General features: G+C 36.0%; 4 protein-coding genes and 1 long non-coding RNA gene across 8 annotated transcripts; 1 reads left to right on the top strand and 4 right to left on the bottom strand.

Annotated features, from left to right (window-relative positions):
* Nucleotides 1-426: 426 nt before the first annotated feature.
* On the bottom strand, nt 427-2705 carry LOC110732540 (abscisic acid receptor PYR1-like). Its single transcript, XM_021912494.1, has one exon. The coding sequence runs from the start codon at nt 1437-1439 to the stop codon at nt 774-776; it is 666 nt and encodes a 221-aa protein (XP_021768186.1). The 5' UTR covers nt 1440-2705; the 3' UTR covers nt 427-773.
* Nucleotides 2706-7141: 4436 nt separating this feature from the next.
* Nucleotides 7142-9761, top strand: LOC110732539. Its single transcript, XR_002513499.1, has 3 exons — nt 7142-7382; nt 8050-8195; nt 9399-9761. It is a non-coding gene; the product is annotated as an uncharacterized LOC110732539 (long non-coding RNA).
* On the bottom strand, nt 9510-12805 carry LOC110732538. The gene is made up of 4 exons (XM_021912493.1): nt 12097-12805; nt 11804-11974; nt 10325-10498; nt 9510-10195 (listed from the first exon to the last, which is right to left on the bottom strand). The coding sequence occupies exons 1-4, from the start codon at nt 12175-12177 to the stop codon at nt 10085-10087; spliced, it is 537 nt and encodes a 178-aa protein (XP_021768185.1). The 5' UTR covers nt 12178-12805; the 3' UTR covers nt 9510-10084.
* Nucleotides 12806-13019: 214 nt separating this feature from the next.
* LOC110732537 (mitochondrial carnitine/acylcarnitine carrier-like protein) lies at nt 13020-16882 on the bottom strand. 4 transcript variants are annotated; one of them, XM_021912488.1, is made up of 4 exons: nt 16651-16875; nt 16186-16274; nt 14407-14800; nt 13020-13786 (listed from the first exon to the last, which is right to left on the bottom strand). In XM_021912488.1, the coding sequence occupies exons 3-4, from the start codon at nt 14796-14798 to the stop codon at nt 13288-13290; spliced, it is 891 nt and encodes a 296-aa protein (XP_021768180.1). In that variant the 5' UTR covers nt 14799-14800; nt 16186-16274; nt 16651-16875; the 3' UTR covers nt 13020-13287. The 4 variants fall into 4 exon arrangements, with proteins under 4 accessions (XP_021768180.1, XP_021768181.1, XP_021768182.1 ...); XM_021912489.1 differs by lacking the exon at nt 16651-16875 and adding an exon at nt 16389-16627; XM_021912490.1 differs by lacking the exon at nt 16186-16274 and having other exon boundaries at nt 16651-16882.
* Nucleotides 16883-17942: 1060 nt separating this feature from the next.
* LOC110732535 lies at nt 17943-25091 on the bottom strand. Its single transcript, XM_021912487.1, has 10 exons — nt 24789-25091; nt 22874-23419; nt 21830-21915; nt 21235-21728; nt 20631-21125; nt 20242-20506; nt 19897-20127; nt 19689-19813; nt 19129-19529; nt 17943-18678 (listed from the first exon to the last, which is right to left on the bottom strand). The coding sequence occupies exons 1-10, from the start codon at nt 24861-24863 to the stop codon at nt 18208-18210; spliced, it is 3189 nt and encodes a 1062-aa protein (XP_021768179.1). The 5' UTR covers nt 24864-25091; the 3' UTR covers nt 17943-18207.
* Nucleotides 25092-25437: the final 346 nt, after the last annotated feature.

The following is a 25437-nucleotide window of genomic DNA, read 5'->3' as shown; positions in this document are numbered from 1 at the left end:
AAAACAATAATACGTACTCCGTATATTATATTGCTTTAAGAAGATGCTTATATTGATTTTTTTTATTAAATAAAAGGCGTAGTACATATAAACTCCGTAAATGTTAAGCTAATGCAAGAGAAATTTACTTTGCCACTACACTACTAATGTCAAATATTCGAAGTACAACCCGTCGTAGGTAAGTTATTGTAATAATAATTGAAAAAACCCGACATAAAAAAATTATGTAAAATGCTAATTTTTGCACAATATGAAACCATCATCAATAAACCTAATTAGTTATTACACCTAAATATAACTTAATTTCAAAAGTTATGAAATACAAAATTAATATCCATATTTTCTGTTTCAACATTAAAAATTGGCCTATAGAAATAAATTGAATGAAAAACACACCTGGTGACAAACACAAACACAAAATTATCATGCTACTGTAAGTAATACGGAGTAATATATAGTGTACAAAATACAAAATTGGTAAAAGGAAGATTTCTTTCCATTTTCCTTAAATAAAAATTCCATCAACATCAACATCTCAACGTGCTTAATCTATTTAACAACTTCATTTTTCTTTTCATGGGGTAAAGATTTTTTTTCCAACAACAAAAAAAAATTAAAATTAAAATTTACCCAAAAGAGTAAATAATCCAAACAAAAAAAAAAAAAAAAATCTGAAAAATGTAATTTTACGTCTCAGATTCAGATTCCCTCCACTACCCTTTTTTTCATTCAATTTTTTTAAAAAAAAAAAAAAATGGACCCCACATTCACAATCACCTGTTTTCGACGGCGGTGGCGTCACCGGAGTACACCGCTGCGGCGACGGAAGCGAGCTTCTGTAGATTAAGCTTAACAACAGTATCAGCAAAAAGGCGCGTATCTTCTTCAGTATTACCTTCAGGAACATCAACTAAGTAACTCTCCAAAACAATAGTGACGTCATCCTCGCCGGAATCTGGGTTGTTAACAGCATGAAGTGACGTAACAGAGCGGTAGTTACGGAGGCGGTGTTCACCACCGATAATAGTAAAGCCAGTAACAAAGCGATGATCATCAAGGATATCGAGGCGTTCGGTGCTGGTAGCAGCAGGGAGGCCAGAAATGACGTTAACGTCGCGCGTGGATCCAACGGAGAGAGTGAAGTTGTCGCGAACAGAGCAGCTTTTGATGAAGTGTTTGTAGGTTTGGGGTTTGTCGAAGCGGCGGACGATGGACCAGACGACGGCGCGTGGGGCGTGGATTTTTTGAGCGAGTAGAGAGGAGCATTGGCGGGATTTGTTGAGGCGGTAGGTGTGGAATTCGGTGATGGAGGGGATGAGGGAGGTGAATTCGTGGTGGGATAAGCCGGGAGGAGGAGAGAGATTGTGGGTGGTCGTGTCGGGGTGGTCGTGGGAGGATGATTGTTGAGGAGGATCTTCCATTGAAGAGGTTTCCGCCATTTGTTGGAATTTGCGGAGGAGAGAGAGAGAGAGAGAGGAAGGAGGTGAGAGAGAGTGGGTGTGTCGTGTGTGGGGGGTAGTGGGGGCTGATAAGGATTTGTTGGCTTTATTTTTGGAGGGTAGGGGTGAAAGTTCGGTTTTCGGTTTGGTTTTTTTGCCCAAACTGAAACCAAACCATCAAATTTCGGTTTCTTGATTTTGCAAACCACACCGCACCACTTTAGCTTTGAAACCGAACCAAACCAAACTACCTAAATTTCGGTTTTCCTAAAAAAAACCAAACCGCACCGAATTTTCCTCTCAAGCATCCTAAATATCACATTTTGCAAAAAAATCGAACCAAACCACACCAATTAAAATCGAACCAAACCAAACCATACAAACATCCCACCTAAAACCCACCTACCACCCACCCTAACCTACCAAAAACCACCGAAACTACCACCACTAACCACCCACAACAATGCCCACTAACCACCACTAACCACCCATAGAAACTATCACCACTACCACCCACAACAACCACCAAAAACCACCTTATCACCACCCCTAACCCAGATCCGCACCCACCACAACCCACAACCCACCTTATTTCACCACCCTTCATCCTTTCCACCCAAACACTAACCCTAGATCGACCCACAACTACCTATCACCACCGCAATTCAATCTACACGGCTACGCCACCATAAAAATAAAGTAGGAAAAAAAATTCAAATCAAATTAAAATTAAGAAAAAGAGGACATACCTCACATTCCACCGAAAAACCTCGAATTTGGGTTTTAAAGGTCAAGTTCGACCATGAAAACACTAGATCTAGTGTTTTCATGGATGAATTTGACATGAAAAACCTTAGCTACTCAGTTGATGGCTTAATAACGTTGTAAATAAACTTGTTCGCTGTGGGCTGGTGGGGAAAAGAGGAGAACAGAGTGATGGAGAAGAGATCAAAGAGGAGAAAGAAAGGACGGAGTTGAGAAGAGGAAAGGAGAGAGAGGAAGAACTAAGATTCTGAGAAGAGAAGAGAGAAAGGGCGGAGAGGTGAGATCAGGAGAAGAAGAGGAAAGGAGAGGTGAGAGACTGAGAGTCAGATGAGGAAGTGAGGGATTAGGGTTTTTTTTTTTCCTTTATATACTTAGGGTAAAAGTGTTGGGCTAGGGGGCTTTTGGGCCTGAAATTTCGGTTCTGTTCGGTTTTGTTCGATTTTTCGGTTTTTCAATTTCTAAAACCGAAACCAAACCGAAAACCGAAATATTTTTTTTTCAAAACCAAACCGAATCACTTTCGAAAAAAAACCGAACCATATTTCTTATTCGGTTCGGTTTGGTTCGGTTTTAACCCAAATTTGTTTCACCCCTACTGGGGGGTGTTTATAATGTTTCAGTTTTCATTTGGGTTATTTTGGAAACTTTCTTCTTTTTTTTTGTACTGCGCTTTTTGTTTTTTTTCGTTGGATAATTTGTTTATTTGGTTCCAATGAATGAACCCGTTGGGTTGTTAGGTTATTAGGGATGGCAGCGGATCTGGATCCGTGGATATAGATCTGTTTTTATGTGTATGGATTTTTTAAATTTAGTCTTGATGGATTCACGTTGGATTTAGAATTTTTTTTTTGGAGAAAAACGGATATGAATAACCCGCGGCTATTTATAATTTTTATGTTCAGACTTGTTTACTCGTTTTTTTTTCATTTTTTTTTAAACAAATATGAGAAAATTTTACCTAAGGACATCAAATCACATCCTATTACAAGAAAGAGGTGAAAGTGATGCAACTAGTACATACTTTCTCCGTTTACGCGGACAAGTGCTATTCATTTTCCATTTACTCCGCAATTCTTATCAAACATTTCACAGACAAATAAATTACACAAATAAGTGAAGGCCAAGGGACTATTAGCATCAAAAATTCACATTTTAGTATTAAATTAGTCAAGAAACAAAGCCGGCCATGAAAAGGGTAAGGTTCACTCATATTTTTGTAAAGTTCTCTAATTTTTACCTCTAAAATAGAACTTAAAATTGTTTAATTCTAGCTAATTAAAACCAATTATTTTATTAAAATGTATGGATAACCAAAGAAGCTAATTAGTGATCGAACTTAAAATAGCTAGGGACTTTTTTGTGAGTGGACACCACACTACACACCAATTAGCCTCTAAACCTCGGCGTCATTACGTCATATTATTAGGATAAAGGGGTGTGATCTGGATTAGGCCTTTGGGATATGTACTCTTTTACTTGTGTGTATTATTTGTATTAATATTACTAAAAAGAACATCAAAATAAATGTTAAAGGTATTAATTACTCTATTATGGAGTAATACTACCTCCGTTAACTATTATGTGCAACAAAGGAGTATTATTTGTAAGATATAAATATTCCTTTGTTGCACGTAATAATTAACGGAGGTAGTATATATCCTAAATTATAAGTGTACATCTCAAATTCTCAATATAAACGTAATAAGATTTATTGCAATGACGATTGTCTTCCCAATCAACATATTCAAGTATGACAATGAGTCAATGACAGTATCAAGGTCGAATAATCATTTTGAATCCCATGAGCAACAATTTTAGGATAATGTACGACTTGCAATCTCGTACATACATGCTCACATGAGTTTATTACACCCCAAACTGGGTCATAGCTTACTTAGACAACGGATGAGAAGAAAAGAGGTTAAGTTGTTTTCAAATTCTAATTACAACTTTATCCTTGCACCTATTTTTGTACAATAACTCAAAATAATACTCTTAATTATTAGTGGCGGCATTAAATAAAAATTAAGAAAGAGGGTCACTTTCCAAAATAGGAAAGGAAGAAAAATAATTGAAAGAAGAGTGTAATGAAAGAATTGGGAAACATCTTCTTGTATTTTCCTTTTCTTTGGATTTAATCCTCTCATAAATCAAAAAAAAAAAAAAAAAAAAAAAAGAATTGGGAAACATAATTGTATGTACAAAATAGTCATGGGTAGTACATTAATATAAGCTGTAAATGAGCTGAATATTGAATCAAAGAATAAAATACCTGCACATTTTTTGCCTTTTATGTTAATTGCTTTGTGTGCTGAAACGCATCACTCAGATTCACACTCTCTTATATAGTCTTATACTTCTTCAATTGTTATTATGGAGTATTATTATTTATTGAGAAATTCTCTTTGATAAACTCGAATTTTCTCCGTGATAAACGTTAAAAAAAACTTATTATTAATGGTAAACCCTAATTATCTATAATAGTCAACTTATTATCAATGGTAAACCCTAATTATCTATAATAGTCAAATGGTGACATTAATAATGTTTATATCCAATTATAAGCCTAACCCTAGTCAACAAAAGCCTAACCATGGTTAATTATTTATTTTTTAACAGTAAAATTATACTTCCTCCGTATTTTTTTTATTGCATCATGGGGTTTTGGGGGCAAAATTTGGTATTGGAAAAAAGTAAGAGAGAGAAACGTAAAAATACAAAATTGTCCATGTAATGTAAGATAAAATAAAAAGTAAGTGCGAAAAAGTAAGGACATGTTGGATATTTGCAGTGCGAACATAGATATTTTTATCCTAAAATAGAATTGATGCAATATTTTGTAAACTTTCCTAAAAGGCAAGTGATGCGATATTAAAAGAACGGAGGAAGTATTAAAAAAAAAAAAAAACAATCCCCTCCCCCCACGCACCCAAACACCACCTGACCCCTCCCTAGCCGGCGGCGCCAAGCTCTACATCTCCACAGGCGATCCCCTACCCCTCCCACCCTTCCGGCGACCACCAACCCTCCCCGACTTCCCACCGTCTCATCTCCGGCGCCGCTCCATTCATACTTCTTACCGTCTTCCTTTCTTCCCTCACCCCAACACTCACAATCAAAAACTCACAAAAACAATCCAATCAAACCAATTCACAAAACTTCAAACCCTTAATAAATTTTCCGCCATTATCAAGCTGTAAAAATGAAAAAAAAAAAAAAAAAAGCAAAAAAGAAAGCCAATAAGAATCTGAATCTTGTTATATATCGAGAAATGCGAGGCCCTAATAATTACTTCAGTGGTCGAATTGCGCGAGTTGTTCCTCTTGGAAGTTAGGATCTTTCGACATCACAGTCGCCGACGCAATTCCTTAGGGTTTGCGTGGTTTAAGATTTTCAGGTGAGGATTTTGGAGTTGAGGGTTGCGTTTTGGGGGAAGGAGAGGGGATCGGATCGATACAGGGAAAGGGGAGGGGGGTGGTGAGGCTTGGGGTATCGGGATAGATCTCGCCGGCGGGGGGAAGAGTCGGCGACCAACAGGGGAGCGTGGGGTAAAGGGGATGGGAAAGGGAGGCTGCCGGCAGTAGCTAGTGGCAGGGGAGTTGGGTTTTTTTTTTTTTAAAGGCTAACCATGGTTAAGGAATCAGTTAATTATATCATTAATATTACCAATAAATTATTAAAGATAATTAAGGTTTACCATTGGTCATAAGTTTTTTTTTTTACGTTTATTACTAAGAAAATTAAAGAGTTCGAGTTTACCGAAGAGAATTTCCCTTGTTTATTTGATAGGAGACAGATATTATATATTATCTATATCTTTGTATTCTATATAATTTGGTTAACAACAATAATACACTTGTCTCTAGTATAATTATTATTCGACAGACTTTGGTTCAAAGTTTATTCAGATTTCTTATTGGACCCTATTTTATTGCTTCTTTTCTTAGAGGTGGAGGGTTTTTTTAAATTTAGTGTGAGGTGAAGTATTTTAGGACGTACTCCCTCCAATATATTTCTACTGCCAATATGAAATTTTAATAAAATAGTGTTATAAATAGTATAAAAGTCAAATTGAAACGCATATTAAGTGAAGTATGTTTGAATATACTCCCTTTAATATATGTTCTCTACTTTTGTCGATACATCTGCTAATATGAAATTTTGATAAAATATTGTAAATAAATAATAATATAAAGTCAAATTCTAAAAAATAATTTCTATTTGAATAATGATTGTATCACAATTATTATTTAATTTGAACTAATTAGAATTCCAAGAATGTTGTTGGCTAATCTGCTAATCCTACAATCCTACAAGAAGGATAACAAACATAAACTGCGGCAAAGGCCACTCAACGTTCAGCCCATTAGCTCCAAATTGGCCTTCTTAGTCCTTATTGTCCAAATGGGCCTTCGGAGTCCTTATTGTCCAAATTGGTCTATTTTATGGAGATTTAAGTGGAGCATTATTACACTCATTTGTAGAGGCCTTCCAACTTTTCAAACAAAAATAAGTCAAGTACTATGGAACTATTAAATATGGGTCTAGGCTACACTCATCTACAAGAGATAGAGAGTCTACTTCACAAATTTAAAAAGGTTACATCCTAAAATCATATGAAAGTAGAAGAATTAGCTTCTTAACCTTATAAATTATTTAACTTTCTCATAGTTTATTAATGTGAGACACTTACGTGTGTTGTTTGGGAAGATTACACCTCAACAAGAATTAATCCTACACAAACTTATTAGGTGCTACCACATACTTAAAACTACACAACACGTAAAATTATTAGTCACTACTAGGGGTGGTTAATGGACAGGGTTGTCCATTGATAATAAGGTCGGGCCAAAATTTAAAAGGTCTTGACCCTTTATTATTTTAGTGGACGGGATTACTAAAGGGCTTTAAAATATAGGGTCAATAATGAGCTTTTATTGACAACCCATTAATATCAAAGAAAAATTAAATGGCCAAAAAGAAAAATCCCAAATTTAAAAAATAAATAAATTAGAAGATTAGAATGACCAAAGAAAAAACCAGAACCTCCAAGTTCTCTCCCTTTTTTCGATCTTCTGAAGAAATAAACCCTAAGTTATTCAATTGATTTACAAATTATTGCGATTTCGAGCTTTCAAGCTTCACAATTTAGGCGACCTTCTTTGTTTTTCCTTTGAGGTTAGTTAATTTCGATTATTTTGCTATATGATTCGAAATTTTAGGTTAATACTATAATTGCTAAATCGAAAATTAACATATGTTAAATAATCAAACAGGATAATCGACATAATTATTAATTTGTTATGTATGAAGAATTGTGCGTGCATAAAAGAATCAGATTAGGAATTTGAATTCTATCAATTGTGTGTACATAATTGATAATCGACATAAACAGGATAATCGACATAATTGAAGAATTTGCTAATCTGAATTTTTAGTTCTGATTAGGAATTTGCATCATGCAATTACATTGTTTGATCGGTGATGTTTTGTTGTGGGTTTGTATTGCTGTAGTCTGAGTGCTGTTCTGCTTAACCAATTATAATAAAAATGATAAGAATTTCCAATTGTATAAACCAACAAAATTGAAGGAAAAAAAAAAAAAAATTGAAATGAAAAATGAATACGAACAAAGAAGAAAAGAATTAGACTTACATAGCATGCAAATAATGTTAAAATGAAGCTAACAATATAATGTTAAATTGAAGCTAACACCTTTTCTTGAAGATATTCTGCTTAACCAATTATAATTGCTATTCTGAATTTTTAGTTGACATGAGTTTTTGCAATTATTAATTAAATCCCATTAATTGTTGGTAATCTTTCTAAGCTTGCAATTGTGCAGTATGTTCCTTAATAAGGATGGTGATACTACTACTACTACTTCTACGGCACATGATGATGGATATAATGAATACATCACTCCGCAACGAAAGAGAAAGAAGAGGTCTAAAGTTTGGAGAGAGCTTATTGAAGGGAAGAATGTTCAAGGTGAGAGAATTGCTACATGTGTACATTGTAATTCTATTTTATCTGCACATCATGATAGTGGTACATATCATTTGAAGCTTCATTTAGAGAGGTGTGCAAAAAGGTCTCTAGGACTTACATTTGAGGAAGATAGTGATGAAGAAAAATTTTGTCTTTGACATGAATGAACTTCAAAAAGAGACTTTTAATTCATTGTTGAGGGAGGTCATTCATTCACTATGGTTGAAGACAAGGATTTAGGAGAATAATGAAAAGAGCTACCCCTAAGTTTATACCATGTGGCCGTGCAACCACAAAGAGAGATTTATTGAAGGCTTATGTATTGGAGAGGGATAAATTAATAGATTTGTTGTCTAATGTTTCGGGTAGAATTTGTTTAATAACCGATAATTGGAAATCAAATCATACTAGATAACATTTTATTTGTGTCACTTCTCACTTTGTTATGATTCTTGGAAACTCCGTAAAAAAATTCTTAGGTTTAGGGCCTTGGCTCCTCCATATGATGGGGTAAGTATTGCTAATGAGATTTGTATGTTTCTTTGCCAATGGAAATTAGATGATAGGATACTCTCTATCACTGTTGATAATGCAACTTATAATGATGCAATGTTATCTTTAGATCTCAATTCACAATTAAATATTTTGGAGTTTTGGCATCAAAGTTTTGTGAGGTATCCTGTGGTATCTAAGATGGCACGGGATTTGTTGACTATTCCTGTGAGTACTGTAGCTTCGGAGTCAGCTTTTAGTATTGGAGGAAAGACTGTTTCGGCATCGCGAAGTTCATTAAAGTAAAAAACAATTCAAGCTTTAGTATGTATGCAAGATTGGCATCGTGAAAGCAATTAATCAAGTAGAGGTTGATAGTGAACTTGAAGACGAAATCATTGAAGAAGAAGAGGATGATGATGCAGACCCTTTCTAATTTTTGAAGTTGTTGATTATGTGTTTAGTTTTAATATGCTGATGGTTTGTAGTTTCCCATGTCTAATTCTGCTCTTCAGAATCTGCAATATTTTGTGCTCATGTGTACCTGCTCAGTTAAGAATTGAGGTGGTTCATCATTTGTTTTGTGACTTTGTTTTAAAGCTCTGACAGTGCTTAATGCTAACTGTTTTCTATAAGATGAGCTTTACTTCACTTTGGTTTCTTAATTCTGTTTAAATTATACATGCTCATTTTTTGTATCCCATTTGACAGGAGAATTATATCATACCCTGATCAAAAAAGTTGAGAGGCTGAAGTATCATGGCAGATTTTGGGTTGGACAAAACTTCATTTGTGAATCTAATCTTTGAAGACTGAAATGGATTTTTTTTTTTTTTTTTTTTTCTTAAATGGAGTATGCAGACTAGACTTTGTGGATTTCAGAATGTTTATTTACTTACAATGCATTGGTTTTTGCTTCTGAAAATGTGATCTGAACTTTGTGGATTTCAAAATGTAATCAGAAATATAAGTTACTCTGTTTGCTTTCATGAAAGCTGCTAAGTTTGGCCGCCATTGGTTACCTTTCTTTAGGGTAAATAATGTGGTGGAAAGGTGTCCTGAAACTTACTTCAATTCTATTGGATGCATTGCCATTTTTGTTACAGGAAATAAGGCCCGTTAATGGCCCGTTTCACTTTTATCTCGACCTTGATTCAACCCTGACCCGCATTGATCTTGACCCGACCCTGACCCACTAAACATTCATCATGACTCGCAACCGATCCGCCACGTTAATGACCCGCACCAACCCGAACTGACCCGCCCAATAACCACCCCGAGTCACTACTAAACAAGTTAATACTCTTTGGAGACATAGTCACAACATGAATATCTAGATTAATACAAGTATGTTTGACATAGCACATGGGAGAAAAAAATAATTTAATGAAACCAAATCATGAGCAGCCCAATAATCTCAAATGTAACAAACTAGAAGAATCCAATTTCTTATGTTTAGGAGAAGATTTTTCACCCTTACTCTTCTTATGCTCTTTTCCCTCTGTAACCTGTGTAAAAAACGTTGATTTAATAACATATCGTTTAATTTTGTCAATAAAAATTAAGATCGTGTTTAGCAAATTACTCGTTTTTAGTTTAATCACTACGAAATTACTGAAATTAGACGTAGATAATACCGGGGGTTTGTCCATGCAAGTTCGGGATATTGGTTGCTTATTGTTGCTACGACGAGGCAGCCTAAATCTTGAAAATGAGTTGGAAAATCCTTTTCTTGAAATCCGAGGAGAAGTTTCATCTTGAGAGTTTTTTGATGGAGACAAAGCAGCTTCAGATTCAATGAGTGAGCATACCTATACATCATAATTGCATAGAATATGGATGTGAGCATATAGTCCCATGTGTATACGAGTTTGTGAGGCCGCAACAATTACCATGTTATAATTGATAGACTCCACAAGAAAAATTAGCAAGTACAAGAATATGTTAATAATGTTTACAATGAACCTAAAATACGGAGTAAAATTTATTTATATAGTTTGTTTAATGATTGGACATGTGGCTATAATTAAATGAGAGGCCGTTAAGGATACAAAATGTAAAATACTAAATACAGCCATCAAAATTGATCAAACCGCCATCATTTTAAGTAAAGAGACTTTCTTGCCCTTACTAATTTTTTTTTTTCCCATTTTTTTCCTCTTACGTTAGTCCATCAACCACAACCAAGTCAACCACCACCAATCACGACACCGGTGCAATCCACGCCATCACGTCTACCACCACAACCCACAACCACCGTGTTTACCACCACCTTCTACACCAGACAGCCACAATGACGACAAAAGTCGACGAGAAATGGATGGTGATTGAGGTGGCTCATCGAAATACGAACCCAAAACGCCACCGTCGGGTAAGGTACGTCACTTTTCCGCTGGTTTAAATTCGAATTATTGGCAAAAAAAACCGCCTGACGACGATCAATCAGAGCCAAAAACTGGTTAACCGTTACAGTAACCGGTTATGGGCTCCGATTACCGTGGACGATAACCAATTTTGGGCTCCAGTTATCGTGGACGGTAACCGATTTTGGCCTCCGATTACCGTGCACAGCTCCAGCTGTGCACGGTAACCAATTTTGACCTCTGTTTGCTGTGTACGGTAACTGGTGACCGACGGTCAAAACCGGTTACTGTGGAGCTCCCCCTTACTCTGCGTCGCCGCCGCTGCCTTGGTTCGCGCCACCGCTGCCTTCCGTCGTCGGTATCCTCTCCAGTGTGTTTGGGGTTTTTGAAGAGAGAGAAAAAGGTTGGTGGTTGGGGTGGTGTTTAAGGAGAGAAAAAGATGTTTTAGCGAATGCTAGTCTTCTTATCAAATTAACATCCAATTTTCAAGACTTTTATGCTAAGAAAGTGATTTTAGCACTACATAATTTGAGTTAACACTCATTGTGAGAGCACAGTTCTATGTGTTGAATTCACTAAAAGTAACCAAATTAATTTTCCTTACACTAGTACGATAATTAACAAATTAAACCCTCATCTACACTATAAGATACTTGCAGAGTCGCAGAGTATATAGTGAAATATAGACTATACAACTTTGTTATCAGCTGAATCCACGTACAATAACATTAGTAACACTAATCACGAATTTACCTGGATTAATCGTTCCTCGAGAGACGTGATTCGATCCAAAATCGAACCTTTGGATTGGGCCTCCATGACAGCCAAGTCAATTGGCACGCAATTTCTGTTCACAACCCCATGTCCTGCACCATCATTGGTCCATCTTGTTGACGAACATTTCCTATCTTCCAAATATTTTATCTTCATACAAATGTATATATTTAGTACAATCTTTCATCATATAATAATTGTGCAAACTATACGTTACATAGTAAAACATACTTTATACAAGGGACTTTATAGTATAAGAGAAACTTGCTTACCGTAGAATCCAAGTGATCAAGCCTAGAATTCAGAGAATACATGGAGTTTGAAGAGAGAGATTTTCTCAGATTTCCATCCATTTTTTTTTAGACGATATGTTTATGATATTCTTAAAGATAAATATATATACAAAAATCTAATTTTGATAAAACAAAAAAATATATATATATTTATAAGATGTGGGAAGTTAGGAAAAATGCACATTTATATGCAAGAAATAAGTGTTGACTGAAAAAAGAAGGCATGTGTTATGGGAGTGTCTGTTAGTGTTACACGATATTGTGGCCATTAAATGTGGCTGCTAATGAGGCATGGATGATGGATGTGTTTAGTGAAGTTGATCGGATAAAATATGGCACCATTCACATGGTATTTACTATTTAGTTATTTATGTATATGCCTTTTTTTGTATTATAGATATCTACTCTGCTTCTTACCCTCTTTAATTCCATTTATGCGATGTATCGGGTTGTTTTTGCATTAACTCGTAGTTCGATACTTAATACTGTATTTTGAATTAATAATTTATAAATCATACGGAATACTAGTAATTGTTTAGTAATCTTATACTTCGTTGGAGAACCCCTCCCATATCCACTTTGCTTTCAAAAAAATTTCCCAAAATTCATCCGAAGTCATGTATAAGTGTATAACCTTCAATTTTACAGAATTATTGACTTTTCCAGGCTTGGAAAGGATAGAGAATGATTTGCTTCCATGGACACCCCCCCCCCCCATGAGGCCCGAGGAGGCCACTTCAATGGTTGAAACCATCTACTTTGCTTATTAATTATCAATTTGGCCAATTATGGACACCTCCTGTTAGTGACTCAAAGCTACCTCAAGCCTTGCGCGACTGATAAATCGAATGTATGCTTGTATGTGATATGCTGCATATCAAGGAGCAGCACTTCAGGGGAAATAAGGTATACACAAAAAATTCATTTATCAGACTTTACAATTGTTCAAAATTTGGCCAGCTATACGAACATATCTTTCAACCTCATCGCCTCTCAATGCTCATACTAGTTCTACTCTACCACACTTCCAAACATGATGTAAAACCAGCACTTTTCTCCCACACTTTATTCAAGGGGTAAAAAATGATTTGAGCAAACGTTTGAAATTAAAGAATTATCAACATTAACAAGTCAAATCAGTAATAGTTTAAAAACAAGGGAACATTAAAGTCACCCTAAGCTAGACCTAGTCATCTCATAAGCCAAGAAACAAGCTGCATTTGCTGGTACACTCCGACCCATTGCAGGACCAAACCCCTTGTACAATCCTTTGACACCCTCAGTGGCTAATATCTTTTTGAACGCGTCAATGGAGCCAGAATATTTGGGTGCCTTAAAATCATCGATTTGGATAACACTCTTCACCACATCAGTCGGGTACACTGCACCCCAGAAGCAAGCTCCACCTATACCTCCTGCCAATATCAAAGAGCCCCTACCTAACGAGGAAGTATCATGGCCACCAGCTAAGTACATTTTGACTGCTTCATACACCCCAAACATTGCAGCATTGCCTGGAACTTCACGGGCTAGAGTAGGGATCAAGCCTTTAAATAGACCCCTTGCACCTGCTTCAGATAAGACATGCTTTGCTACATCTATAGGCCCTCCGTACTTAACTGCCACTGTAGCTGCGCCAGCTCCAGCCAGGGAACTCTGGGCCTGCAACCTGTCCTTGCCAGAGGGGATGTTTCAGAAAAAAGCCTATTAACTTTGATCTAAAACATTCATAATAAATCCATTTTCGCAACAACAATTTACACATGTCACTGTTGTAATTTGCAGGTGTGCTTAGAATCTTAGATAATAATTTGTGTATCTGTAAGATCTCTAAATTCTCAGACATGACATCAATCAACATTTTTTTTGGTAGCCTGTAAGAATTTTATGAATTTCCCACTATTGGAAGTTCCACAATTTGGGCAAAACAGTTAGCCAAACCATTAAAGAAATCAGAAGCAATTACCAACCAAACAACAAGACGCAAGAAATGCACGGGGTCATTGTTACAATACCAACAATACAATAGAACACATCCTATTCAAGACACCTGCTAATGCTTGAATCAAGCATATTAAGAAAAACTCATTTCTGGAAAAAAGAAACAGAAGAAGAAAAATAATAGTATTCCAGCCAGCACAGCCTATTCACATATACCAGTAAATCAACATGTTGCCTCCTGATAGTGAAATACACAGGTAAGCAAGCAATCACATATTCACATCTAAATTATGATCAAACTTAAGGAAAAAACGCAAATTAGGGGAGCAGATTGCATTTTCATTGTACCTGCACTTGATCAATTCTGTGGGGCATGCCAAAAAAGAGACAGCAACTCCAGCTCCAGCACCACAAGTAACTTGCTGGCCAACTGAGAGGGGTGCCCCAGGTTCAGACCTTAACAGGCCTTCCATTTGGCCCCTAACTGTGAAGAGTACAGCGTTGAAAGCAGCAACAGTAGCAAGTGGGGCCCCCATACCTTTGTACAAACCCCTAGGACCTTCTGCAGCTATTGTTTGCCTCACAGCATCCATAGCACCTGAGTACCTGGGAGCTTGGCCAGGAAGAGGAGTTGGCTGGCTTTGGAGCTTCACCTTGATGGTGTCAAAAGGATGCCCAACTACCAGCTGAGCAGCCCCTCCGACAGTCCCAGCAGTCAGGTCCTTTGCTACGTCTCCCATTTCTGAAGGAAGATACAAAATCAATATGTTTCCAAGACCCGTAGTGATTAAAGAGCATCTCAGAGAAATTAAAAGGTGTGATATACATTGACATATTCTTCTAGTAAATGATAAAGCTGTAAACTGGACAGCAAGTTTGTGTGTTGTAACTTACAACCCTGAAATCCAGTTCCAGTTCTACTATATCAAGCAAATGAAGAAACCTAAACATCTTTTTTCACACAGGATGACAAAAATCTCAATGATGATATTCGAAGATTGCCATTATAATACAACCACAATTCATTTTTAAGGAACTTTAAAAACCATTCGGTTTACCAATCAACAGTAAAATTCTCACACAATTTTCAAACTTGCACGTTTGGAGCTGAAAACTTCAAATTCTTTAGCCAATACTTCAATCACTATTTTCATCCTTCAAATTCATCAGCTGAATCACACGTAAACAATTCAAATGCCTAGAACCAATCCTCCCAAGTAATTGAAACTGTATAAGCCCCTCATATATAATGCTTTCAACTGAAGGATAATCAGCTCCCCACTTTATCCTACCCTGTAGCCACCATCTCTTGACCTATTTCAGGATAACTGAATATATCATACATTCAACAAGGTCATCTTTTAGTAGTTGGTTTACAAAAGTCATAAAACTTCGCAATGCCCAAAAATACAATCTCCTCTTAAACTGCAAAGTATTTGATGAAACAAAGTTCAGTTAGCATTTGTCTATGAGACTGAATTCAACGACTATGAGGCAAAAAAAAGGAAGCCATAGACCAAAAAATCAAACCAACAGGTTCTCCTTCGACCATCATGGACAAAATACTATATTTAAAACTATAACATCTTAAACCCCTATCATAACAAAATTTACCAGAAAGTACAATCCTTGAATTTAATAGTCACTTTTAATTGTGTGATATGAAGTGCTTAAGTGGCAGCTAAATCGGAGAGGAAGTAAAAGCATTTGGCATCGTGATACTGATTCAGATACATCTCCAGACTGGTGTTATTCCCCAATTATGAAGTTCGTAAGGAAGCAGAAACTCTGCTCACCATTGCAATTATCTAAACAGATAACAACCTTGAGAAATAAGTAATCATATAACAAAGCACTCAGAAAAAATAACAAGTATATCTTAAGATTTCAGCAATCTAACTAATAACAATAGCTGGATCAGCTAAAAATTGTCAATGATTTTACGCAAATTCAAAAAATTATAAAGCAAACATGAACATCTCAGAATGTTAGTTAAATCAATGAAAAAGAACACAACTTTTTTTTTTAAAAAAAAAAAAAGTTAAAGACCCCATTCACATGAAAAACATCAATGCGAAATTGAGAACTGAATAAAATATTGGAATTAAATTCGATATCAATACTTACCAACAAAATATTCTTATGCAACCCAAATCACAGCCAACAAAAGCTCAAATCAAGCTTCCAATTCAAATCACTCAATCAGAATATACGATCTGAAAAAATTAAACCATTCACTATTACATTTAAACAAAAAAATCACCACTATCACCTAGTCAAATAATCACACTCAAGTGAATTCAACACACATTAAAAAAAAAGAGAGATACCATTTGAGTATTACTGCATGAACCCAGTAAAATGCAAGAATATAAACAGATTAAAAAGAAACCCAGAAAGAGGGAAACTCAATTAGGGAAGCTGACCCATAAAAATTGGGATTATTTATTTTAATATTCTGGGAATCTGGGATTCTATTAAATTTATAGAATTAATCATTGAAAAGGGGTTGCCCAGAATCAGAATTAGAGAGCCACAAAAATGAGAGTAATGATAAAAGATAATCAAAAGGGACGTGGGTAAGAATGTAACCTTAGGTTAGAGATGATGAAAATCAGCCCCAGAAAATAAAGTTCGCTACTTTTTTATTTTCCTTTTTTCTGCAGCAACCACCACCACCAGTTGCAGACAGAAGGATTTGTTGCCGTCGATTTGATGGGGATGAAGGAGGAGAGAGAAAGAGGGGATGTGGTTTTTATACTCCATGATTTTATGAGCAACATCCAAGGGCAGGCCAATCACTGAAAATTGACTCAAAAGATACTCTTGGGATTCTGTCCTTTTCTGTATTTTTGTTTGTCACTTCTATTCAATTTAGGTAGTGCACACATGAATGGAACAGTACATTGTCCACCACCAAAAGTTGGTGACCAACCCATGAGCCTGCAATTCTGCAAATTGTGTTGTTAACTTGTTATTCCGTATTATACATCTTGCTGTACCTAATTGACAGAAACGAAATAATGTTATGCATTACATGCTGTCTTGCATATACCCGTATTGTCTAAATAAAATTGTTGTTTGCAATAAAGAAGGAGATGTTGAAATTTTGGGATTATAAGTTTTGCTTTAAATTTTCCTTAATTGTAAAATGTAATTGTCCTATGCTTCTTTGTATAGACCCAAATGAAAACAATTTGCATTGAATGAAATGATATTGACTAGGGAGTACCTCTTTTGATTATGTCACTAATTGAAGGCCACCAAATGGAATCATGTTGCTCTCCCCTTTGAATCAAATATAGGCTTTGTTCATTTAACTTATTTAAGTAAATATTTTAAATATTTTAGAAGTGATAGAAATTACACCATACACTAATTTTGAAATTCAAATTAGATTAGACCAAATCAAATAAGGTGAAACTTTAGTAAATATGAAATTCAAATTAGACTAGACCAAATCAAAAAAATTCTGATCAAATCAAGTGAACTAAAAATACTAAGAAAATGCAAGTTCAAGCCAAACAAAAATTTATGAGTAGTTTATATTTTTTAAAAAAATACTATAGTTTTTAAAGTTGTGTCACCGTTTACTCTCTTTTTATTATCGAAAACTACATGTTATTCACTTCTCACAAAACACGAAACTTAAAGTCCTTTTAATAATTAAAAAAAATTGAAAAATGCTTGATTACTTCTTTAGCAACAAATTAGTTATCTTCAGCTATTACTGATGATTCTTGATCTTTAACCTGATTCTATGTTCCTTTCGGCGCTGCTACCTACTCAGTAATTTCCAATCTGCAGAAAATCTAATTAGACGATTCACACTTCAGTATCATATCAAAGGCAAAGGAAGGGAGATAAGAGAAAACAATATTTTGTGCTGCCGCTGAAAAGATCTCTATCACTGCTCAAAAGAAACAATTCTCATATGTATGAAACCTTTATATCTATCATCACACCCTTGGCTACTACTATTTATTCTCATATAAGCACCTAACTATTATTATTATTATTATGACTTTATCTTTTGTTCTATATGTAATATTTACATCATCTATACCTAAAGCCTGAGGATAAAAGCCGGCCCTCAGCAGCAGCAGCAACCGCACCAAGTAATCAACACCTTGGGTTACCTAGAAGAGGTCAGCTAGTAGAGCATGGCATCCCAAGAGAGAGAACCAATGAAACATCCCCATCTTGGTCAGTTCCATCATTCAAGGAATTTTCAGGTTCATATTCACTTTTGCTGGGAAAGCCAAGAGCCAAATCCAAGTCCAGTTCTTCTGAACCTGACCTATCGTCTAAGCAGTGGTTGAGATTAAGAGTATTATATCTCCTGGGATTCTCTGATGGCTCTATCTGCAGCTCAACAGCTGATTTAGCACATTCTCCACCATCGGATGATCCTGATGGTCCCGAGTCTAAAGAAAAGGAATGCCCACTGAAAACGTCATGCCCCTGCCTCAATTTAGAGGCTGTAAAACTCATATCCTTGTAGTTTGCATCAGAGCGAAATCCAATCGCTGTAGTGTGTTCCCTTGCTAATTGGCCACATGGAATGAGATCAGTCTTCATAGGGCTCTTTATATCGTTATCAGAGAAGGTATTATCTTTCTGCAAAAAGATTAAGATGTAATGAATAAATGCGAGACAACATCATGTCACATATACAATGTAAAAAAAAACTTGGTTAGCTGCCTAAGCATAAACCATTGTCAAACTCATACTGACTAGTATCTCAACTCTACCAACACCAACCCCTCCCTCCTCCTCCCAAAGGATAGGAAAAAAAAATATAGAAGTATAAGAGAAAAATTATATCATGCAATGAAGGTGATACAGTATCAAGTCAACTTAAGGGGACTCTCACTGGCTGCAGTTGACTTGCACTCAATAACTCATCTCCCCTGAAGACCAGCAATTTAAGGGGACCAAAATAAATAAATAAAAGGTATTGGTATCGTAAGTTCTGATAATACTCAATCAAAATCTATTCCACACATATTCGGCTACATACTGCTGCAATATTCAAAGATATTATTAGAGAACTCAGGCGAATGATACCTGCAAGTCATAACTATGTAGACCCCTACCAGAAACCTCTTTACTCCAATCACGGACAGATGTAATACCATCGGCTTGGGAATCATGATATTTTAGAGTTGCTATATGTTTCTTTAATGGAGGCAATTCATGTTCAATACTTTGTTCTCCAGACATGACTACAGCTGAAGATGGCAAAGCCAGTGGTTTAGCAGATTCTGGCCCATGCATGGAGCTGTATGACGAACGAAGTGCAAAGGAGCCTCCAGAGAGTAATGCAGAAACAAATTTGCTCTGTGACCCACAAGTAGCAGGTGAAGATACACCTTGATTCACAGTCACAGCGTTCAAGTCAGGGACATGAGAATCATCAAAGTTTTTCATTCTAAATACACCCCACAAAAATGGCAGAGAATTCCAGCCTGTCAAAAAAAAAAAAAAAAAAAAAACACAATTAGAGACAAATAGGACTCATAGATCTTTGAGACCACCAAGAAATAAAGTAATAAACACTCACTTGGTAACAAAGGAAGTTTATTTTTAATAAGAAAAATTAATCACTATAGCAAAGAGATACTTACGCTGTGATCTTGCAGGAAGCAAGCTCGATGGAAAAACTAGAAGTTGAAAACCTCCAAAGTTCGCTTCAAGAGCTATATCATTGATTGACATGCCTTCTAGCAACATCCTGTAACTTCTTTCATAACTGCATGAAATACCAGGAAATTAAAATGCAAGAAATCGAAATCTTTCACTGGAAAGGCAGATGGGGATTCCAGCATTACTAACCTACACAAATCTTGAGCAAAGAAGTAGAGAGCGATATCTTGCTCGTTCGGATTTTTCTTCTGAAACTGAATGGGCCAAGTGTGCAATCGCGGCACTTCCTTTAACAGAAGTTCGTCAGAAAACTTAAGAACCAAATCAGCAATTTTGGATGATGCACGAGTCGATAGATGTGCTTGTACCCCATAGCAGTCAGTAGGAAGTTTCCCACTTTTCTCCAAACTAAAAGTACCCCTAAATAAATATGGTAACATATTAATTTAAGATGCTCCAAGAGGTCCACAGATAAAACATGAAAGATAAAAGAGAGAGAGGAGGGGCTAATCAAACAAAACAAAAGGAGCATACCTCCAAATACACCTAGATTCTGGAACTGCAGAAGTCAAGTTGGGAGCCATATGGTCAAGATTTACTGGATCAATTGTAGGCTTGACTTTCATATGCTGGACCTTAAAAGACGAAACATCATTGTCTTTTCTTTTGATGTCGGCTAGATCAGCCTTCAGAGTGGATAAGCTCATTCTCAGATCAGGGTAAGCATTGACATTTTTGGCTGGAGAATTGATCACACAGCTTGCATGACAGGGTGAATTTCTTTCTTCGACAGATCCAGCTACGAGACAAAACAAAACCAAATATTAAAAAAGCAATACCGGAAAGCGGAAGTCCCTTAACATTGTGGACCAAACCACAGTTCAAAAAAAGTCTCAAATCAGAACATGTAAGAAGAATCCTACCTGATTTGTTCACACGGTTTTTGCCTTCAAGAGCAAGGGAATCAAGTGCTTCAACATTTGTATTTCCATTAACCTGGATGTCAGATTTGTCCTCAACACTCTTTATGGGTGAAGATGCCGCTTTACCAATCTGGGGAGCCACTTTGGTACTAGAAGAGCTAACTTTCGAAGGACTAGAACTAGCAAAAGGAAAATCTACTTGATTGGTCTTGTTCTCCAATGAATAATTTTTTTCAGCAACGTTCCTTTTACTTCCATGTCGTACACCCTTAACATTTGAAACGGAAGACTGCGTATTTGAAACATCTGGAGGGATTGAGCTGGCACCAGTCAATGGCAAAGATTTGAACACCTTCTTGTCAGAATGATCCTTCTTCAGTTCACAGTCAGCTTTATCTTTGGTAGATTTTCTCCTTTGACGGATATCTTCCATCAAGCGTCTAACTTCCAAATTTGAGACAGAACTGTCAACTATTTTTTCATTGATAAAAGATCCTGCAAATGAAAAGAAAATGCCATTGAGTTACTGACATAAATGAACTGAACACTGACATGTCCACTCCACCACGTTGTCAATTGACATGGGAATTAAGGAACAACTTGCCTCCACAAGATTGTTGTTCAGGTTTGGATGATCTATGTTCTGATGAACATGCTTGCTTCACCATTTTCTTAGCAGGAACAACAAAAGAAGATACCTGACGAGCAGCATTTTTCTTCACATTCATGTTCTTCAATGAAGATCTATGAGTCAACTGCGAATTCCCTCCAGAGTCAGAAATCTTCAGCGATTGAACACTTCGGTCAACAATTCCTTTCTTTGCTTTTGGTCTCACATCTATATCAAGCCCAAGTCTCTTATCAGATGAGCAGGAAGCTTTACTCGAATGATTTGTCTTCATTTTACCATCATGATGAATAACAGAATTTATTGTTGGTGAACCTTGACTCGGTTCCTTTAAACATGATGGGTTTGAAGCATTGTCTGGTCCCTCCATCATAACTTGCCTCTGTCTTTTTGGATCTTGCATCAACAAGCACTCTTCGCAAAACCAATCACCTTCGGGCACTTTACCCATCTTAGGGCTCATGCAGTAACTAATGGTATAAACAAAATGCAAAAAGGGGCATCAGCATTAATCTTTGCAGGAATTTCAATTATGTTAATAGACAAAATATGTATCTACATGATCACTTACATATGCTCTGCTCCATCACTGCACCTGCTACAAAGAGCAAGTGATGCCTCTCGACCAGCATCACCGCAAATATCACATATTCTTACCTATACCAAATGGAACAAGCTATGTCAATCCACACACAAGTATGACACAAGCAACAGTTCAGATAACAAAAAATCGCGACTTCAGGAAGAACTTATAAGAAACACAAGATATCATCTAAGCACTTGGCAACCTCAGTCAGGGTAGCTGGTACCAAATGCACAAACAAATGCATGCAAGGTCACACACAAAATAAGTAGAAGAGGGACAGGAGTCTAGGTTAAAGACAGCATAGACCCAATATTTTGCAGCAACATGTACACGTCCATAGCTAATGCCCTGGAGCATGACTTGCAAGGAAGGGGTTTTATATATATATATATATAATTAGCATAGGCCACCTAAAAGCTCTGAATTGAGTTCCAGCAATACGTACACAATCCACAGTAAATGTACCAGATAACAACTTGAAAATATTCACTATTAGTTTCAATGAAGACAATTTAAAAGCTATGAATTGAGTTAGAACCTTATATACATAGATTATACCTAATTTAAGTTTATGTAGGTAATCAATTACCATGATGAGGCAATGCTTGTGATAACTTTTACACATATCCGGAATGGCAAACTACGAAACCCAACTTTTTCTATCTGTTGAATAATTTGGCAAAGAAGCATATGCAGTAAACAGTCCCAAAAATGCAGATGCAGTTCTGAAATCCAATTTGACCCAGAACATGCCAGCTTCTTACATCTTAGTACTAAAATGACAAACAAGAGAATCATGAGAGATTAATTAATCTTTCAACATGTTGAGACACAATGACCTTAAAAGAATAGAAACCCACCAAACAATTTATGTGACAGTTTTTTCTTACAAGTACTATGTTTCAGAATAGTGAGACAGCTAAATTTCTACACAGAACATGGCTTCATAACACACACACAACAACAACAACAACAACAACAACAAACGGATAGAGTAAAAAGTACAAAAAAAAAAAAAAAAAAACATACATCCACCAATTCATCAGGTTCATCTGGTCTGTCCTCATGCATTAAATTCTGGTTTTGAAGACAGGGATCCTGTGTGCTGGGACTGCTGGCAATTGGGGAACCTTTACTAATAGACGGACCATTCAAAGATTTCTCCAAAACATCAGGACAGGGGCTACTAACTGAAACTGCTCTGGATGTAGCTATTTTGTGATCTTCACCGCCATATTGATCACTACTAATCATAGCTGCACCATCGTCTTTACTTATACAAGAGCTGTAGTCCCCTTGGCAGTCAAAAACATCTTGATCCTGATGTTTTACTGTAGTCTGAGAAGTAATTGCAAGTTGAAGCATTGGCAAATCTTTAGAGTAACCAGGAGATTTCAAAGAGTCCAAACTCTGAAGGTCTTCAGAAAATGAGCTCTGGCAAGAAGTAGAAGGTATGTTACTCACTTCACTACTGGATAGCTTCCCGTGACTTTCGACTTTTCTATCCCAAGATAGATCAACAACTAAAGCTTGATCTATAGTTGACTCCAGGGAGGCTTTCAACAAGCCAACAGCCTGTTTGCACATTTCAGATTTAACTTCAGAAAACGTTCATTAGGAAGGCATGAAAAGGCATAAAGATTGCTCATTGATATTTGGCTTTTACAAGACTTCCACTAGAAAAATATATTCTTGATATTATTCAGATATTCAGATTCTACTAGATAATTATTATAGATAAATAAAGTTACAGTACAATTAGGCAGAAAGCAGTTAAAGCAATGCTAGACAATTTACAAATTAATACAAACTGTTAGACTTATAGTAAGACTAGAATACTCATGTAGAATGATAAACTCATTGGAGCAGGGTCGACAAACTACTAATAAGTAGTCCATATATCATATCAGAAAATCAGAAATACAAAAATATAAGCCACTTAACGATTAAGCAAGCCATCCCTAGGCCTCTAAAACCTTATAAGCATACTTCAGACAACCACCAGGTATGCACTTGGGGGTAAAAAAAAATAAAAATTCAGTTTCTCGGGCAGGAGCTTATGTCATGAAAGCTACAAAAAGAATTGCCAAATGCTATCGCCCTAATATAAATTCACATAAAGGCTAATAAATTCAAATACGGTTTTTTCAGGAGGAAAAGAATCAAACACGAAACATCAATGAGTCGAATACGCCAGACTAACAAGGGTTCCTTTTCATATACCTGAAACATCACTCAGTTAAGCACTAGGCACCTAATTCCTGAAGCAAATCATCAAAAACACAATAGCTAAAACCCACAAAATTCTAGTATAATGGAAAAACACAAAAGATTCAACCTTTACAAGGTCATTCGACCGCGGAATGCATACCACCAATCCACCATATACAAAACACAAGTCGACAGCAATCATTTTTATTTACAGCATGATTAATCATGATCCAATTCATTCAGCTTCATCCTCCGACCCTAAACTAACAATTAAACATTGATTAATCTCCCAAATCCCCATATAAATCATAATTCTGCCTTTATTATACTAATAATACGTGCACCATCCACCATTATTTCATTGATCAAGCATAATCATACATAAAACAAATACACGATTAACCATCATCATAAACTACAAATTTCTGAATAAAAACCTAATAAACAAACCGCCCCCATAAAAAAAATTCCCATTTTTATATCATTTCAATCAATTTTCATGAAACTGGGATTCAAACAGCTAACAATTTCACATTGATTAAACCCTTTAACTCTCAAAATCCCAAATCAAAACCCAACACAATTTCACAAAAAAATGAACCCCAGATATGAAATCTTAACCCAAAAGTCACGAAATTTCCAGAAACATGCAAAAACCCCAGAAAAATCCACCCCTGAAAATTGAATAAAAATCATCATAAAACAAATAAGACATTGGAATTAGAAAACATGCCTTGGATTTCAAAAGGGTATCGTCACGATCATACAGCTCTCGGAGTGGTTTAAACTTTTGATGTTTCTTCTTCATCACACTGAAATAACAGAGAAAATATTAAGGGAGAAGACTGACCTTTTTATATATTATGATTGTTATATTTGTTTTTTTCTTGTATTTTCCTCCAATCCAAATAAACTAAAGACTCAATTTTCCTATGCTAATTTTTCTCTCTCTATCATCAGCAACGTGTAGTTTGCTTCATCTTCATGCATCATCTACAACTACACGCTCTCTCTTTTTTTATAAAGTTTTATTTACTTAATTATATAAATAATTGACACATATAACACATTTGGAAAATTTTGAATTCCAAGAATTGGTACATTTTTTTTATTATATAAAAGGAGTGGGGGAGAATAAGAGGGTTTTTGGAGTAGCTTTTTATCCCCTAAGTATTGGTTGTTTTACCTTTAATTGTTGATTTTCTACTTAATTACAAAAGATTGGATAGATGCAATTAAATCCAATATGGGATGAGATTTTGCTGAGGTTGTCACATCAAAGTGGATTGGATATTGATAATTGCACTAGGTTTTCCGCCTATAATTTATTATCGCAGTACTTTCTAGAATGTAATAGGTGGTAATATAGTTGTGAATTGGGC

The sequence above is a fragment of the Chenopodium quinoa genome, unplaced genomic scaffold, assembly GCF_001683475.1.
Source record: "Chenopodium quinoa cultivar QQ74 unplaced genomic scaffold, ASM168347v1, whole genome shotgun sequence".
Lineage (NCBI taxonomy): Eukaryota > Viridiplantae > Streptophyta > Magnoliopsida > Caryophyllales > Amaranthaceae > Chenopodium > Chenopodium quinoa.
The sequence above is the reverse complement of the archived record's forward strand: the minus strand, read 5'-3'. Positions and strand labels throughout refer to the sequence as shown.

What these genes read in the sequence shown, in the direction of transcription:
- LOC110732540 (XM_021912494.1), bottom strand. Translation starts at nt 1,439, where the DNA reads ATGGCGGAAACCTCTTCAATGGAAGATCCTCCTCAACAATCATCCTCC.
- LOC110732538 (XM_021912493.1), bottom strand. Translation starts at nt 12,177, where the DNA reads ATGGATGGAAATCTGAGAAAATCTCTCTCTTCAAACTCCATGTATTCT. An exon ending in TTGATCACTTGGATTCTACG is followed by an intron (nt 11,975 to 12,096) that starts GTAAGCAAGTTT and finishes ATTTGTATGAAG; the next exon opens with ATAAAATATTTGGAAGATAG. An exon ending in TCGAGGAACGATTAATCCAG is followed by an intron (nt 10,499 to 11,803) that starts GTAAATTCGTGA and finishes TATGATGTATAG; the next exon opens with GTATGCTCACTCATTGAATC.
- LOC110732537 (XM_021912490.1), bottom strand. Translation starts at nt 14,798, where the DNA reads ATGGGAGACGTAGCAAAGGACCTGACTGCTGGGACTGTCGGAGGGGCT. An exon ending in ACAGAATTGATCAAGTGCAG is followed by an intron (nt 13,787 to 14,406) that starts GTACAATGAAAA and finishes TGGCAAGGACAG; the next exon opens with GTTGCAGGCCCAGAGTTCCC.
- LOC110732535 (XM_021912487.1), bottom strand. Translation starts at nt 24,863, where the DNA reads ATGAAGAAGAAACATCAAAAGTTTAAACCACTCCGAGAGCTGTATGAT. An exon ending in AACCTGATGAATTGGTGGAT is followed by an intron (nt 21,916 to 22,873) that starts GTATGTTTTTTT and finishes CATTTGGTATAG; the next exon opens with GTAAGAATATGTGATATTTG. An exon ending in TACATAGTTATGACTTGCAG is followed by an intron (nt 18,679 to 19,128) that starts GTATCATTCGCC and finishes ATCTTTTTGCAG; the next exon opens with AAAGATAATACCTTCTCTGA.